An 18593-nucleotide genomic window follows, 5' to 3' on the forward strand; every position below is an offset into this window, starting at 1 on the left:
ATGAATGAACCCGTTGTAGTATATTTAGCAAAGAAGCCAACGCCAGAAGAGAAGACTGTGTGTGACACAGAATTTGAGCAAAAACATGCAATAACGTTACATTTGCATACGCATACGAAAGATAAATCTCATGTTTGTGGCATATGTTACAGAGTATTCAATAACAAAAATACTCTTCGAACCCATGTGCGTGCTCATACGAAAGCTAAGCCTTTTGGATGTTCGGTTTGTAGTAGATCATTTATGACCAAGGAAGAACTATGTATTCATTTACTGAATCATACCAAGGAAAGACCACATGTTTGCGGTAATTGTGGTAGAGCATTTGCTCATAAAGGACATTTAAATGCTCATCTTCTCATTCACGCAAGAGTGAAGCCTCATGCATGTGATGAATGCAGTAAAGCATTTACTCACAAACACAGCCTAGTCCGACATTTACTCACGCATACGAAGGAGAAACCCCATGTGTGTGGTGTATGTAACAGGGCATTTTCCCAAAAGAGTACTTTACTAACTCATTTTGTAACTCATACAAATGAAAAGCATTTTGGATGTGGTGTTTGTAAAAAGCCTTTTGTGCACAAAAATAGCTTAATGAGACATCTACGTAAACATGTGAAACAGGAAGAGGAATCTGATTGAAGTATGCAACAGAAATTATTTCGTTGTTATTTGTTAAAGATGGAAAGATTTACTTTTTGTGAATATGGATGGGTTTTACATTACAATGCACCTAAATTTTCTTGATTTGGGCTTATGCCAAGTGGAAGTATAGATCAGGACCTTAATTTGTGTGTAAATCTTAAAGAATAATTTATAATGCTTGTAAAATATTAAATATGAATTGTTTTCATTTACTGTGCAATAGAATGTGTTAAAGAAAATAACTTGGTAATTATTTCTAAGATGTCTTTGAAATTTTAATTAAGTTTTCTGACTCATATTTGTTATATATAATACTTATCAGTAAGGAATAATTTTTTCCCCATTAAAGCATATGTGAAATACTTTGGTTTTGTTTTAAAATAACAAATTTATAACACTACGAGTTGATTAATTAGCCTATCTTGTATGTTTACACAATGTGTCAAGCTAACAATTGCGAATCATACTGTTGCTGATTTAATTTCTAAGTAAGAATAACTGTATTTGTTTGAGTTCAAATTATCATTTTCTTTATTTATAAAACAGATATATTAAACTTTATTACTTTTGGATTATTCAAAAATAATTACTTTTATTATTTCTTTTTTTTTGCACAATTATGAAAAATTTAATCTCAGTTATCTATCAGATTAGAAATGGGGATTACTATAAAAAATGGAAAATTTAAAACTATATATATATATACATATATACAAGTATTGACAGTTGTCATAATTTGTTATGTAATTTCAATTAATTTTTCTATTATGACTAATGTGATTTTTTACAGTACAGTTTCAAACTTGAATTGGTTTCGTTTTTTAAAAAATCTATAATTTTTCAGTTATTTTCTGTTTTATATTTTTGTGTCTTCCATTTTTTCCCCCTTCTGATTTTTTTATCTAGATCTCTCGCTGTATATCTTTTTTTTTTCTTTATGAATATGTAAATTTTTATGCAGATTACTAATATTCATAATTTTTATAATTAAAAAAGTATTTTATATTCTTGCAAATGTGCTGATGACAGAAATGATTGCTTTTTTGTTTGTTTGTTTTCTTCAATAAAGACTGTGCTGTTTGTAATTATCTTGTATGTAATAAATATCTTGATTGTTGTCATACAGATAAAACTATATTTGCATAAATATGTTATATCTTGCACATCAGATGTATATGCATTATGTAATACATATACATCTGATTTAATAAGTCACTAATAGTGTCTCATAAATTCTGTAAAATCTATCCATCTCTATATATAATTGAATATATGTTTATTTAAAACATATACAATTCTGTGTCCTTGAGAAATTCTAATAAAATTTGGTGCAGTACTTGAAAAGATTACTACAATATTTGAGAATTATATTTGTGGATATTTACTGCCCTCAGATTCAATCACAAAACAAATGAGAAATATTGCTACAATAGTTATATATAGTCAGTGAGCTTAATCTGAAAATTGCTGAATTTAATTAGAGGCTGTAAATATCCACAAATACCTAAAAAATTGATAGACCTCATTAAAAGGGTTGATTAAATTATCTCCATTAAATGGAGAGTAAAAAGATTTTATGTTTTTCTGATTTAATTTCAGAATATATCACCACATAAAGACTTATTTTCCCATTATCTTAAAATTTAAAGAAATTAGTTGATCAGTGGCACCAGTTATCATTTCATACACTTATCTCAAATTTTAATTGGCTTTTTAGTTAAGCACAATTTGTTATAATTTTAATATATATATATATATATATATATATATATATATTGATTCTGTGTTATTGTTTAATCAAATCTATCACTTGAATGCTTTTGCCAAAGTTAAGGTTAAATTGCACCCTTCAGAATTTCCATTTTTGATTTTATTATGTAGAATAAGTACTTTTTAATATGCATGCTCAGCATTTACCTTTAAACAATGTCTTAAAATTTCTGCAGTTTCTTTAAATGTTTAACCTAATTTTCCTTCATATTGTAACATTTTTGAAATTTTATTGTATTGAATGAATATTTTATTTATCCTTTTTTTTTCTTTTAGCTTCAGTTCTTTGAAAATGATTTTATTTCAATTAATAAGTTTAAATATTTTTATTATATATATATATATTTTATCAGACCTGTTTCAAAGGCAACTGGCATTTTTTTGTAGTTTTACATTTTCTGACTGCAAATTTTTAGCTTCTTTAATTTTATAATATATAAAATTCTTACTTGTCTTTTTTATTTTTTCTTGTTAACAATTACTATCATATCATCAGGGTCTAAAATTCAAATACTTTTTTTTTGTATACTTGATTAAATGAAAATCAAAGCATCCAAACTATAATGAATATGAATCATAATGTCTTCACCAAGCTAAACCTATTTTCAAAATATATGTTTATTTATATGCATGATGGTATTCTCCAACACACATGTTGCATCTTAATTTCTGCCTTATCTGAATTTCGTAATTGCTCTTTTTTGAATTTCATATTAAGACATACACATGTTTATTGCATCAGTTATTTATTAAATCATGGAATTATTATTTACATCTAAAGAATCCCTTGGTTACATTCTTTTGACAATGTTAATCTTTTAAGATTAGGTTTGTTCTCTTCAAAAAGCTAGTTTTCATTTGAAAATTCAATATCCCCCTCTTTCTACACACACAGAGAAAATTGTATGTTGTCCAGTTCTAAAGTAGGATGAACAAATCTTTACATATATGCTTCAAACAATGGGACGTTTTTTTTATCTGATATCTGTAGAGTATTGTAAAGAATTATGCATTTGTAATTAAGACTGTGAATCTTAAATATAAAAGATTGAATGTGAAAAATGTAAAACAAAAAAGACAGTAAAATGTAAGACTTCTGCTTTTTCTTGCATTTAGAACAGATGAGCAGAGCTCTTGGCATAGTAGTTAACCTACTGTAATTTTTTTTATTTAAATAATGCAAAAATCCTGAAAAATAATTAATATGATTGGTTTGTTGAATTAAATAAAAGGAAATTTCTACACCCTGCATATTTTATTAAAAAATGCAATTTATATTTTATATTATTTTTAGGCTTGGAAGAATATTTTCTTTGTTTTACAAATTTGATTATAAAATCAGTTATGTAATGTATATTAATTTTTGTAATATTTATTTTGAAAATTAAAATATTTATATTGTAGGACTGATTCACTATTATAATACATTTCTGTAATATTCCATTGTATTATAAATTAAATCTCATTTCTCTCTATCTTTTTGTATAATTTCTTTTAATAAGATGCAGTTAATGTACTATACCTAATATAAATTTGTTTTTTTTTTCTTTGAATTAAAATTTATTCTAAACTTTATTAATATTAATTTGTTTTAAATTAATATTTTTTATATTAAAACTATATTAAAAATAAGTACTGTAATCACATACTACTTTTCTTTCTGAAGTAAACATGATAAATTTCTCCATTTTAATTTGATTCTTACATTTAAAACTAGTTCTAATTCTTAAAAAACAACATTACCGTTGATTAAATTTCTAATCATTTTTTTTCAAAATATGTTTATCAACCTTTAGCAGTTGAAGAAATTTTAAAAAAGAGTTTAATTATAAACCAGCTTGTTATATTTAGTAAATGTGACAATCTTCTTTTTTTGAGTTATAGTAATGACAGATTTGTAAAAATTCTAGTAAACTCAGTCATTTGTAAACAACTGTTACTGAAAGATTCTGGTGCATTTTTAATTCAATTAGGTAGTAAATTTGATAATCATGATGAAATGCTACTTGAAAATTATGAGGTTATTATGGAATCCTGCTTATTTGAACTTGTGTAGCTCCACATTCCCTACCAGCTCAAGGCAGTTCAGATTGATTACCTAATATTAACACATTACTTGTAATACTCATTATATAGCCTCAAAATGAATCATTAAATATTCAGTAAACAAATAATAGTAGTAAATTGTTTTACAGTCAATTTTGAATTTATATAATCATTTTTTTAATTACTATTGGTGCATTTTCATTTCATTATGTGAAGTAAGTAATTTGTAAAATTGGAGTTCAGTATTTTGTAGTTACTAGAAAAAAACAAATTCTCAATTTTAAGAAAGCTACTTTCCATTTCCATCTTATTTGAATTTAATATTTAACTGCTGAACTTTGGGATTTTGGAATCTTCAAATCTAAAAATAAAACTCATTTTAACTATTTATTATGCTCATTCTTAGGAAAGGAATATTGTTAAATGCTCATTCAAATGAAAATTGCTATTTAATAGGAAATTATATTTCTTGTGAAGTTTTTATAACTCAAAATTATAAAATGAAATTATCACTAATATTAAAATTTCCAATAATATTCATTTTTGAAACAAATATAAAACTTCTTTGTATTTGATCTTCCAATGTCTAACTTATCAATACATTTTAAAATTATGAAAAATATGAAGTTTTTATACTAATACTAAAATAGTCTTTAGACTTTTTTATATTTTGTAAATAATGATTTTGTTGTTGTGAAATCTTGTATTCATACCAATAAAATAAAAGAAGCCACAGAATTTCTTATCTACATCCATAGATTATGTATAACTTAAGTATGTTTTAAAAAATTCAATCATTCATCAAATGCAGTATTTAAATGTTTTTGGTAGCAACATTGGACTTTATAAGAAATTAACCTTGAACAATACATATGATTATGCTTAAATTACAGGATTTTTAAAATTTTTTATACACATTGTTAATTTTTTGTTCTGTAATTCAGAGATTTACACTTATACTGCCTTCACCAAATTGCAAAATGAAATACTTTTTTTTCGATGTGACGTTTCAATTTAAAGCTACAATTAATTTTTTTACAAAAAATTCTAAAAATGTGTTATGAATAGCAAATAAATAAAAGACTCTGATATATTAATTGCCCGATTCGGATTTGTTTAATCAAATGAACGATCAGTAATGAAACTGAATGAGGAATATTTGTGAATAGACCTCATAATTTTAGAACGTGGAAAGGAAGTTTAGTTTAGTTATATTAACGTCTCGTTGTAAAGCAACACTAGGGCTATTTTGGAATGGACCTCGAAATTTTGAACCGCAGTCAGATGACGAGGACGACCACGACACCTGTCGTGGAAAGGAAAGTAGCTTGATACATCAGCTATTATCCTCTCCTCAGCGTTTGATACCCCAATGTGCTGTTTACCTATGATGCATCATGGATAGGGTTCACATGAACGTCTGGTCTTGGGTGGAATCGGAACTAAGATTCGTATTTGTGCGCTTTCTAAGCGTAGACTTATCACCATGCTGCCCTCACCGAATTTACTCTGGGAATTAATTTAAAAAAATTATATTTAAGAAGTTGACCAAGTTTAAAAAGAAAATAAATGACAGTAGACAAAAAATATTTGTGTAAAATTATTTTATAAACGTCACTACTCTTTGCTAATTCAGGAGTAAGCACTTTGCCTATTACTTAATCAGACAAAATAGATATCGCACTAGAGTCATTAAACGTGTCATTGCGAATCTCACAAATAAGTCTGGAAAAAATTAAGTATTCTGGTAAGAAATACACCCAGAAGTATTTGACATTATTTATAAATTAAACAAAAGAATTTTTGTCTTTTTTAGATGGAAATTATCCCTTATTTTCAAAAAAGGAATAATAATTTTATGGACTCGTATGGGATAAAAGCGGTGGAAGATCTGACATTCTGAACTCGATCTACGATTGAGTTTTAGTAGTGAAGCGCATTAATAAATAGAAAAGGAAAGAAAAAAAAAAAAAAAACAATGATGTAATCAAGTAGAATTGTAGGAAATTGTAAGAACAAGAATATATTTAAAATTATCACTTCATTTGTATCTAAATGTTATTTGTTCACAGGAATCAGTATTTTCGTTTTCTGATAATACATATATATTTCAATTCCCAATGATGGTTGCATCATGTGTGTATAGAATTAAACAGAATATACGGGAATATTTTAAATTGCTGTAAAATTCCGAAATCCAAGGAATCAGTGTGAAGTAAGGCTAAAACATAATTGTTTACGGTTTCAATAACAAGAAAGTACTTCTACTCTTTTGTATTGCATTTGTATAAATCATTTTGTGTGTAAATTTGTCACGTGGCCGGATAAGTAATAACAAGTGAATTTTTGGTTTGCTTTTTGCCAGCACTGTCTCATCTTTAGTTCTGTAACTATTAAAAATTGTAATGTAGCTTAGCCTCATCGTAAACACTATATTTTTTTTTAATTGGAGTTACCTGAATATTCATGACATATATAATAGCTTTACTGTCTTATTTCGGAATTTATATTTTGTAAAATTAGTGGGATTTTTTTTTTTAATTTAAACTCATATGGGAATAATTTATATTAATTTGAATACTGATAATATAAAAATTCTTTTGAAATGATGTTCTTGAATTTAATGTAAAGTTAAATAATATAATGAAATGATTATGATTTTCTTGAAGCAGTTTCAAATATGTAAATTGTAATTCCAATTATAAATTTCTAAAAATAAAACAAAAAATTCATTGTGATTTTTTTGTATAACTGTAAAATTTTATTATACTGGAGATGGGAGTTGAATTCCATTTATCTTAATATTTGTTTCTTCATAAATTTTATTGCTTGTTTTTCAATGACTCTTTAAGTGTTATTATTTATGTTGTTTTTAATTAGTACAAATATTTATTTTCAATGCATTAAATGATTGCATTGCATTGTTACAATTTTTTTGTTATATTAGTCAAATTAATTAGGAATTATTTCTTAAGACATCATGTTGAAGAGAGAAAAATTAAACAGTTACAATATTTTTTAATATTGTAACTAATTATAAAGTGAAAAGTATTCAAATGAGATAAAGGAATTAGGCAGAAAAGGTAGAAAAAAATATGTATTATTCAAGATTTAAAAGCCATGCACTTACATATATGGTAATTTCTTTTTAATACAAATGAAATAATTAAAAGAACTACAAATGAATTGCATCTTGCTTAAAAATATAGGCATTCTTAATAAATGTGGACACTTAAAAAAATAGATGCAAATGCATGCATATTAATTGTCCTTAAATCATTTCTTGTCTTTTTAAAATATGTTAGAACATCAATTAAAGAAATGAAACAGATCTTATTTTTATTAATGAAAAAAGAAATTGAAAAGGTAAAGTTAATTCAAATTAGTTTATGAGAGTATAAAATTATTCTATCAAAAGCTACATCTTATGATTATCTTCAAAAATGCAATATGACATTTTTGTGTGAGTGCCAAATTTTGCCATAGCCATTAGATCTTCACTGTGTTCAATCAAATATTTTCTACTTATAGTAAGAAAAAAAATTAAATTGAGTAGCCACACAATATTATGTTATTTGAACCAAAAACATTCATTAGCCTTGTTAGATCAAGAGGAACAAATTACATTGTTGAAATGAACCCAGTTGACCAAATTTAAATAAGCAGAATAAAGATTTGCTAAGAAACCATGGAATAAAATAAATCTGAAAACATAGATATAAGGCTAATTTATTTTTACATATTCCAAGGAAACTTGCAATATTATTTTAACTGTTAATTAGGTATATCTTCTTAAAGCCACAGTTATTCAGGAATGGATTTATATATATTTTTTCCTGTATGGAGCATTATTTATCTCCCTTATATCAAATAAAATAAATTCAGTACTATATTATAAAGCTTTTTGTCATCTTTAAAATACTAGTGTAATCTTTTGAGTACTGTTTGTTTCAGGATCAAAAGACTAACATGTTTCAACGCTTAAGGTGGGGTAAACATATTAAGGGTGGGTAAACATATCATTTCAACTTTTCTCTCACGCCTTTTTTTTTTTTTTTGCATAAGATAAATGCCTCCTGATATATGGTCAAAAGTACAGCGGGTTTCAGAAACTGCGAATGAACAGTATATTAGTTGTTTGCATGATCATAAAACTAATTTTTTTTTAATGAATATTGTTCCAGATTATCATTGAATGTCAAAAAAAAAAAGTTAAATTGTTGGACTGGAATGACATTGCTCATTATAATTCAAAATTTTTATTTATACTCAGTTTGAATTATTTTTATTTATATTCCATTCTTTTTTTCAGTAAATTTTTTTGTATTATAAGTTGATTAAATGGCATCTGTGGCCATGTTGTCACCTCCTATCAAGAAAGAGTCAGATGTGCTGACAAGAACTTCTCTACTTCCAAAACGAAAGCCAATTGTATCAAATGTTACTACACGAGCACGTTTTGTAAAGCCTCGACCAAATGTATCTGTTAACAAGGCTTTGAAAGAATCTTTACCTGCTCCTTCAGAGAAGTAAATTTTTATTCTTAAATCTTATTTTTTTATTAAAACTTAACAATCATTATTTTTAACTTCCTCAGTCCTAAGATATATTTTAAAATGTAACATTTATTAATCTTTGATATTCAGTTCAACATTCAAATGATTTAGGAAAGTAATGAAAAAATATTTTTATTATTTTAAAGAAATTATCAGATATTTAGATATATATAATTTATTTTATATGGTTAATATTATTTTAAAATTGAGGAGTTTTTCAATTAACATGATGGAAATATTATAGTAACTATTTAGTGCTTCATTAGCAATGTCAGAACAGAGGAAATTAAGTATCCAAGCTATTCATATTTTTTTTTTTTATCTATGTTTATAACATTGCTTTGTATATAAATACTTAAAATCTCTTTAGCATATTTTTTCAAATCTTACAAACAAATTTTTTGAATATGAACATTAAAAAGCTTACTTTATTAAATTTTTGTAGGGTGAGATTTTAGAATGGCCCAGTTCAGTTCTCTGTGATCATAGATTTCATATAAATTTTTCAATGTTTTTTTTTTTTTTTTCTTTTTAAAGAATAATTTTGTTTATTTAAGCTTTGTAATAACATAAATTATTCCTGCATTATATTTCAATAAAAATTTCCGTCTTGTTTCCTATAAGGTCTTTCTAAGTTTAAATATGATAATGAAATCATTAGGAATAAACTGAATTTTTTAAGTAATTTTTTATAAGTTCTGCTTAAATGTATAATGTTACATTTTACAGCTGAATTTGATATACAAGTCTTAGGAATCTTGTATATAAAATGTCTGATTCATGGTTGACAATCATGCTAAAAAATTTTTTAGAAGCATAAGTTTTTTCACTCTTTGGTATTTTATTTTATTTTTTATTTTTTTTTTAATTTATAAAATGTGTTGTGAGTATTTTTTCTAATTTTATGTTCTGTTCCCCCTTTTTTTGTGTGTGTAGTACAAAAACTGATAATGTACCATCACAACCAATTGAGGCAGAATCTGAGCTATTACAGAGACCAGTAATCCCAAAAAAAACAGCAACTATTCCTGCTCTTTCCAGAGCTCGATTTCAGAGAGCCAGACCAAACATTGGTTTATTGGTGAATAAACCTGTTAAAGATAGTCATCTGCCAGAAGAAAGGTAAGTTCATAAGTTTCTGGTAGAAAATGAAAATATGAATGTTATTTTCAGAAAAAAATTAAATGGAGATTTAGAAAATTTTATGTAAACACAGTGCAAAATGCATAATTTTATTTATATATTTTTTTATATTTATCCAAAAAATATGTATAAGGAATTGAAGTTAATATTTAAACCAAATAAATACAGCTTTGCTATTAAATATTTTAAATGAACTAGTCATAAGTTTAGACTTATATATTAAATATTTTTCACTTCACAGTTTAAAATGACACTGCAGTTTCAAACTACATACATATAGTACATACATTTTATCTTTCTGTGTAAGTATTTATAAAATGTTATGAGAATTGCATTGTTATTATGTTAATTGAAGTGCTATTTGATTCTACATCAAATATCGGGGAAAATAATAGAAATTGCTACATTAAATTTACTTCATTTGTTCATGTATTCGAAGCATTCTAGAAAATTAGAACTTTAGATGTGACATTTGTTTTTATAATTTTTGTTAAAACATGTTGTTAAATTGATTGAATGCATTATCTCTTATTATCTAAATTACTATAGTTAATACTTTTTTTGATTTGCTATTGTTTCATTGAAGCCGAGCAAAAAAGTCAAAACACTTGTATGTTCAATTCTAATATTCCTTAAATGTTATTATTTGAAGAACAGCAGAGCCACTAATAGTGTGTGCACTGAACTTTATAAAACTGCAAAGAAACTTGAGCAGTTTATCTCCTTTTTATACACCTGCTAATCATATTCAATTCTCTCACTCTAGAGTATTATTTTTTTGGATATTCTTATTTTAAATATTCTGTCTATCCCAACATGGTCTGTTATTTTTACTTGTATTTCATTAGAAATGTCTGACATAGATTTTTAAAAAATCTTATTTTAATTATTAAAATTTGTTAAATTTACCATTGGTTTTTATTTCAAATAATTTTTCATTCTGGTATATTTCTTTTTTACAATTAATTAAATAACTTTGCATTAAATTCAAATTGTATATGTTGCTGGCAAACTTTAAAATTTGATCTTCTATTGTATGCTTAAGTATTTTTCGGCAAAGTATGAATGATTAATATTTCATGCATTTCTTTGGCATACTATATAATGAATTGAAAAAATAAGAAATATATATACGAATTTGTTTTAAATATTACTTTTGTGTAACATTTCTTTTCCTTTCCATGTTTTAAATAAAAAATTCATAATTGTCATTTTACACAATGTCTAGTAAAAGTATGTTATGTATTCAAATATATTTCACTCACTGCTTAAAAATGTTCTGGCATTCTGTAAAATATTGCTGTTTTATAGACTGCAGGTAACATATTTATAATTTTGATTTATAATTTTTCCAATTGTTTTCCAATTACATATAAAATTTTACTTTTTTTTTCTTTTAATTTTAATTTTTTATATTAAACCTGCTCATATTAAAATCAAAACCTGAATTCCAGATATACTTCAGATGATCTTAAAACCCAACAGATTTCTGATTCTAAAGTAGATGTACCTGATGATTCCGTGATTGAATCTATTTCAGACAAGAGATGTGATAGTGATTGCAAGTCACCCAGGGTTTCCAGGTCATTATAATTTTTCATTTGCTTTAAACTAGAAATAAATAATTTATAGTTATATTTCCTTTTTTTTAATATAATCAGATCTAATAAAATATTTTGTTTGACCATTAAGCATTCAGATGAGTGTCATTTAATATACTCCTGTTTAGAAGGTACTTTATCATATATGATTCCTAATTTTTTTTTATGTGAAACTTATATGTGATTTGATCAATTTATTAATTTTTAAGTTCAGAATATTCCTTTATTGAAAATGTGTATCAACAATAAAATAATAAAACCTGCTAATTATAAAGACAGTTGTACTTCTGTTCAATTGATTCTTGTTTTAAAATAACGCATAATCTCAACATTTTAATTGTGTTTGTAACTGCTTGTTTATTGACGATTTAAATTTTAATATTTTTTACATGTTTAATTATTTTACTGTTTTTTGTTTTTTTTTAATATTTTAATGGAAATTGTCGAAGTGAACATTTTGTGTCTTCGATTAATGAACACTTGGCAGTGCATGGTTCCACAAAAAGTTTGTTACTGTGTAGAGCATTTAAGATATGGAATAAAATGCAAAAGGAAAAGTCTGCAATTTGATTTGGTAATTGTAATGATGACTGTTATTTTTCTTGTATGAATATGAAAGGCTTTAATCATTACAAAAGAAATGGGAATTCCCTGATTTGGAATCAGCAAAATGAATTGTCTACCAAACAGTGAAGGATATTCTTATACCAATATTCACATTATTACCTAACATTTCTTCAATAGACAAAGATACACACGAAACTCTGAATTTAAGATTGAAAGTGAATATGAAATAAACTTGTCAACACTAATGTTCTTTGAAGGAGAAGTCAATAGTTTAATATGAAAACTTGAGCTGACAAAGCAAGGTTTAGAATCCTGCTTCTAGGGAAAAAAACTTAAGCATGATGTTAAAATAGTTTTCAGAACTAAGGAAGAATAAATTCTTCTATACTTGAATCACCATGGAAGGCTTATTAACTGAAATAATAATCACCTTTTTCAAATAGAAATAAATCAAGAACCAGAAGATTGGAAATTTTTTGTAGACAGTTTAACTAGAAATTTTAAATAGCTGTTATTGCACATTGGAAGAGACTGTCAGTTGTTTGTCCTGCAGAACACAAGGAAAAATATCCAAATGTTTAAATAGTTTTTCATAAGCTTTATTTAATAGGTGTGATTTATGCTCATTCATGTAATGATTATATAAATGCAAGTTCAATAATAATAAAAACTGTGCCAATTTTTAAGGAGAACCATGAAATTATCATTGGCAATAAAATCAGTGTTTAGTAGTTTATTAGTATTTTTTATTCTTTGTATAATATTTAAACTTGTTATCAGCAATTTAATACAACTGGTAAAAATTGTTAAACTTTTTAAAGATTGAAAATTTTTTGAGGGACAATTCTTCATGTTTTGAATTTAAGTTGGTTAATGGCATAGATTAATTAAAATTGTGGAATCTTATAATTGATTGAAAAATAAAAAGAATGATGCTATGCAATTTTCTTTTTATTTTACTATATCTTTGGTTCAAGAATTGGAAAAATTGATTGTGTAATATGATTTATTTCTATAAAGGTTATTCTACCTTTTTTAGTTGGGGGGGGTAATATTCATTATTTTATTTGATTTAAATTATCTCGATTATGTCTTAACATTTAAACTCTTTTTCCTGCAGTTTATATTCAATAGACTTTTGATTAATAAATGAATAAATCTTTTTATCAAATTTTAATGTAGAAAACGGTGGAATTGACAGAAACATTTTAATCAGCTAATCTTACATTATATGGCATTAACTTCATATATATTGGATAGCTGTTCATTTCATATAATTGTTCTTTAAATGTTCAGTATATAAAGGCCACAATGGCCTGATTATAAAGTTTCTGCTCTGGGAGTCTGACAATTGTATGTTCAATATCTGATTTTTCAAAAAAAAAAAAAAAAAAATTGATGAAATTATGTTCATATTTTTCTATTAAGATTAATCTAATATGCTAACATTATAGTGACATGTTGAAAGAAGGTTAGATAATAGCTTCAGGTATTGGATTCTATATATAACTATATTTCAGATTTATGAGGTTCATTCTCAATAGTTCTTTGAGAACCTTTTAATGGACTGATAATTTTAGTAGATATATTAATCTGTATAATTTTGCTGTTTTAATTACTTTACTATTTTGCCCATGCTATCTACACCTTTTTGAATATTTGCTTGACTTTCTCATGAGGTATACTGGCAAGAAGCATTTACATGCTTTGTTATTGTTTTGTCCATATATATGTTTTTAAATTGCTTAATTTTGTTATCAAGAAAGTTTACCAAAACTTGAGTTTCCTGGTTTTAATGATAATGTTACTGTTATCATCAAAAACATTTTTCTTGTGTTATTTAGTTGTGTGGCAGATATGGGTTGTATGCTTGATTATCTCATGACCATAAGAACATAGCTGGGAGAATTGTGTGACTACTTGCGAGTAGATAACATTTTTTTAGAATTCACTCTTGTGAATAAAATGTTGATAATTATATGAGGTGGCTTTCAGGGACTTTTTTGAAATGGAGTGTTTTTTGGTATACCATTATTCCTTATCTTAGTTACAACATATATCATTCATAATCGCTCTTTGATAAATAAAAAAAAGAAAATGTTCATTTTAAAATGTCAAGTAAATTCTTATTCTTCTTATTTTAATCATTTTCTTGTTACTTTAAGATTTACTTTCTTGTGCTATACATTGTGAATATAACAAAAGCTATAAAAGGCTAGAATGTGTCTTAAAATTGCACGTCCTGCTTATTATTTTTTAAGCTGTAGATAATATCTTCTGAAGCAAAATTGCGTAAGTAACTGTAATATAAAATGTGATATTTTTTGAGAAAGGAAAAAAATAGAAACAGTTGTATGGTTGAGCTCACATTGAGTGGAAAATATTAATTTATTAGAAAGGGGAAAAAAAATATTTTCTTTTATAAACAATTTGTGAATTATTATAATTTTTCATGATTTTTGCTTTTAAAATGAAGTTATTGTATTCTTTATAATATGTTGAATAAACATTTGTTATATGAAAATATATCATTTAGTATTTGTTAAAAACACTGCATTGCATAGTTTAGTTTTAATTTTAAATAATTAATTTTCTTCATCAATAATTTTAAATCATTATGCCTAATTTTGTTCTTTTTAGTTTGTTCAATACTGAAAAAGCTGTTGACACAGCATTTTCTATTCCTGAATCTCAAGTTAGTCCTCAGCCAATTGTAGACTTTGATCCTGTTTGTGGTGACCACCAAGAATTCTCTAGTGTAAGGTAAGTGTCTTAATTCTAGTTTAAAAGTCTTATTTATTTATTCTCAGTTTTTCTAATCATATTTTGTTTATAGTTACAAATAATTGATTAATATTTCGCATACTTCTTAAAGTATGTGAAAATTTTGCACCTTTTTTTTCTGTATTAAAAATATCAAATTGAATGTGTTTAATATATACAGTACACTCCCGATTATCTGCGGAATTGGGTGGCACGGCCGCTGCGGATAACAAAAATTGCGGATAATCCGAAAAAAGCTAAAAACGGGTATAGCAAAAGAGAAAACAGTCATTTCAACTTTGAAAAATTGTTTTATGTACAATAAAACATAAAATAAACAGCAGGAAATGTTTAACTGACACTTAATATTTTAGTATATCACTCAAAACTAACCTAAAAGGCATTTTGTTAATGAAAACAGAAAAGTGCTTTGTACTTACGAGAGGTGTCAAGGATACAGAAAAATTAATACATGTGTACTGTTTTAATACTGTAATGTATTTTGTAATTACAAAAGTATAACTGTAAAACTGCACCATTTTGAAGAAATCAGTAAAAAAAAAAAAAAAAAAAAAAATTGTGCGGCAGGCGCGGATAATCGGGAGTCTACTGTATTCAAAGTTAATCTATGAAGAAAATTCTGAAATGAATGGTATATTAACACATTTGTAAAGAAACAATGACAATTATTAGAAAATTGTTTGAAGACAAGGTTCTTAAATTGTTCACTATTTTAAGCAATTGTATCTTACAAAAGAATTATAAAATTAAGAACAATGGATGTTCAGCCATTTTATTATGAAGCTCGTTGATGATTGATGATTTGTTCCATGTTCTCAATCTAGAAATTTTATTGCAATTGTGCTTATTTTAAGTGGATTTTCAAGAAAAAATTATATGAATTGAGATTTCACAAATATGTTTACCACTGTTTGTGCTTATGTGAAATTAAAATTTTCATCTAGGAAAATAGAAATCTGATCAATCCTATGAGATTTAGGTTTTTCTAAATAAATCATCCAATATTAATGAATTAACCTTGACTATGAATTAATTACTACTCCTTCAGTAATAGATTGGGAGCCAGAGCTGTGCGTACTACAGTGTTGGTGCATTGTCATTGACATGTGAATTCTAATGTCTAATTATTTCTGGATTCAAGTCAGCACCTATTGGAGAGTTACAGTATTAACAAAACGTGTAATAATAAATTTTGGCTTCAAAATTCAGTCTCCTGCTAGAATAACTTCAATGAATACCACTATTTGTTTGCTATTCTAATTTGAAATATATCAGTTTGTTTCAATGACTCTCTACTTCAATAACTGATGATAAAAAATTTTACTTTAAATAATTTTTTAATTGCTAACTTTATTATAAGTATGCTTTTACCTTGAATTATTTTATATCATTTACATTTAAAACATCTCCAAATGTAAAAAGCTTTCATGCTTCTTCATTGTATTCTTTTGAAGTTAATTTTTATTAAAAATATGTAAATCCATATTGCATTGTAGCCATTTTATTAAATTTAGAAATATTTGTGGAGCTGTAAACAACTTTATAGTAGACATGTGTTTAGATTAGTTTTGGTTATTATAACTATTCTAATTTAACTGGATTTTTCATATTCATTGTTAATTATTTAAGCAGTTTAGATTCCTCAAGCTTCCTTTCTTTAAACATAAAAATGAATTTAAATAATTATGAAATTTATAGAATACTTTTATAAGTTTTAATTGATGTTTTGCATTAATTGATTTATATATATATATATAAATTGATTTGACTAAATGGCAAGAATTGCTTTGGTTTGCAATTATATCATTTTAAGGAAAACAGTTATTTAAAATGAGTAAGAATTTTGGAGTCTATAATATAATATGGCTTACCTGAATCTACCCATTGAATTTTATATTTCTGAAATCAATGAGTATGCAATATGAAATTAAAAGTGAATAAAATATTAAAACAAATATTTAAGTTGCATTCAAAGACCTGTATAAAACATGATGTTCTAGCATTGTTTGCAATATAAATAATAGATGATTTATCTGAATGTTCTCAGAGTTACTTCTAATATTATAGAACTACTGTTCCACAAGACAAAACATTAGAATCTCATGCTGAAGAAAGTTCCCATCCAGATGTGCCAATACGAGAAACTGAAACTGAAATATCATCTTTTCCTGACACTGAAAGATCTTTGATAAGGTTTGTATATCATTTATCAATTTAAATAGATATAAGATACCATGTGTAGGTTGGGAGTTAATCTCTCAAGTGTTCAATTTTTTTATGTAAACTATCTGATTTGGTGACACATTTTGTTTTAGAAATATTTTGATTAAAAAAACCTGTAATCTCTTTAGTTATTTATAAATGCTGTCTAATTTCTATATTTTAATGTCTGTAAATAATTTAATTGTATCTTAAAAAATGTTTTTTTTTTTTTTTAAAAAAAAGGTAACTGAATTTGCATGTGATGCTAAAGTGGCTAAATATCACTTATTTATGTTTGCTAATTTTAATATACTACTTTTAATCTCTGTTAAAGTTAATAATTAATGTAGAAAATCTAAATCAAATCAAAATTTATTTATTTAGTGATGGTGTAAATCCAAATGAGTAAATACTTTTTTCTAACGTAATAATACAGTATATGAGTTTAAAATCTGCAATCATTTTAAAATAGTTTATTTCTTCAAAATATGATGAAATGTATATTTTTTCTTCATTTTTTTTTAAGTTTAAACATATTAATTTTAAGAATTACATTGCCATTATTAAGATATGAGAAAAGCACAGTTTTAATAGTTTTCTGTTAAAAAGACCAAATGTCTGCAATTTTTCATGAACTAAAAATAATGTTTACTCTAAATACAAAATTGTATATAGATTTCTGAAAGGAAAAGTTTGCTAGTGCTCATGATTATTTAAATTTTCGTAGCAAAAACAATAAGTAATTTGTAAGATAAATTTATTTTAAAACATGGGGATGTTTTTAAACTTTCAACTATAAAATAAACAGATTATTCTATGCTCTTTTTCCTACTTGAAATGAAAGCTTATGTCATTGATTGCTTTCTCTGTGATATATTAACTTCATTATTCTGAACTAACTCCAGATAAGGAAATTTGAAAGTTTATAGATGCAATAACATATTTAATTTAATCACCTATATCATTTTAAATATTTATTATTTGTTAGAATAATCCTTGTTAATTTTAAATGAACCTTACTATTAAGGCATTTCTGTGCTTTCTGCTAGAATTTCCAGATTTGTTTATTAAACTAATTCAAGATGTTCCATCTGATTATTTTATCTTAATAAGAATATTGTATAGAATTTATGGAATTAAAATTAACTTCAGTTTTGTATTAAAAGTTTTGTTCTTTATAATACATATATATATATACATATACGTTTTTGTTTTCAGGAATACTTAAAAGCAAATAATGTTTGTGATATGAAGCTAAAATGTGAAAGCTTTGGCT

At 25.4% G+C, this 18593-nt stretch overlaps 2 protein-coding genes across 4 annotated transcripts in view; both read left to right on the top strand.

The window, feature by feature from the left end:
• LOC129975520 (gastrula zinc finger protein XlCGF7.1-like) lies at positions 1–645 on the top strand. The gene has a single exon (XM_056088582.1). The coding sequence runs from the start codon at positions 1–3 to the stop codon at positions 643–645; it is 645 nt and encodes a 214-aa protein (XP_055944557.1).
• Positions 646–6398: 5753 nt separating this feature from the next.
• The window catches only part of LOC129976189 (titin-like), a 41003-nt gene continuing 28808 nt past the window's right edge, over positions 6399–18593 (top strand). For 2 of the 3 annotated variants that reach the window (XM_056089633.1, XM_056089636.1), the window contains exons 1-6: positions 6426–6679; positions 8777–8993; positions 9957–10142; positions 11618–11746; positions 14972–15094; positions 17183–17308. In XM_056089633.1, coding sequence (XP_055945608.1) covers positions 8806–8993; positions 9957–10142; positions 11618–11746; positions 14972–15094; positions 17183–17308 — 752 coding nt within the window. In that variant the 5' untranslated portion in view covers positions 6426–6679; positions 8777–8805. Of the gene's footprint in view, positions 6680–8776; positions 8994–9956; positions 10143–11617; positions 11747–14971; positions 15095–17182; positions 17309–18593 lie in introns of all 3 variants that reach the window. The other variant, XM_056089635.1, reaches the window with a different exon arrangement.

This window comes from Argiope bruennichi, chromosome 7 (genome assembly GCF_947563725.1).
Source record: "Argiope bruennichi chromosome 7, qqArgBrue1.1, whole genome shotgun sequence".
Classification (NCBI taxonomy): domain Eukaryota; kingdom Metazoa; phylum Arthropoda; class Arachnida; order Araneae; family Araneidae; genus Argiope; species Argiope bruennichi.

Coding starts and splice junctions, on each gene's coding strand:
- LOC129975520 (XM_056088582.1), top strand. CDS start 1: ATGAATGAACCCGTTGTAGTATATTTAGCAAAGAAGCCAACGCCAGAA.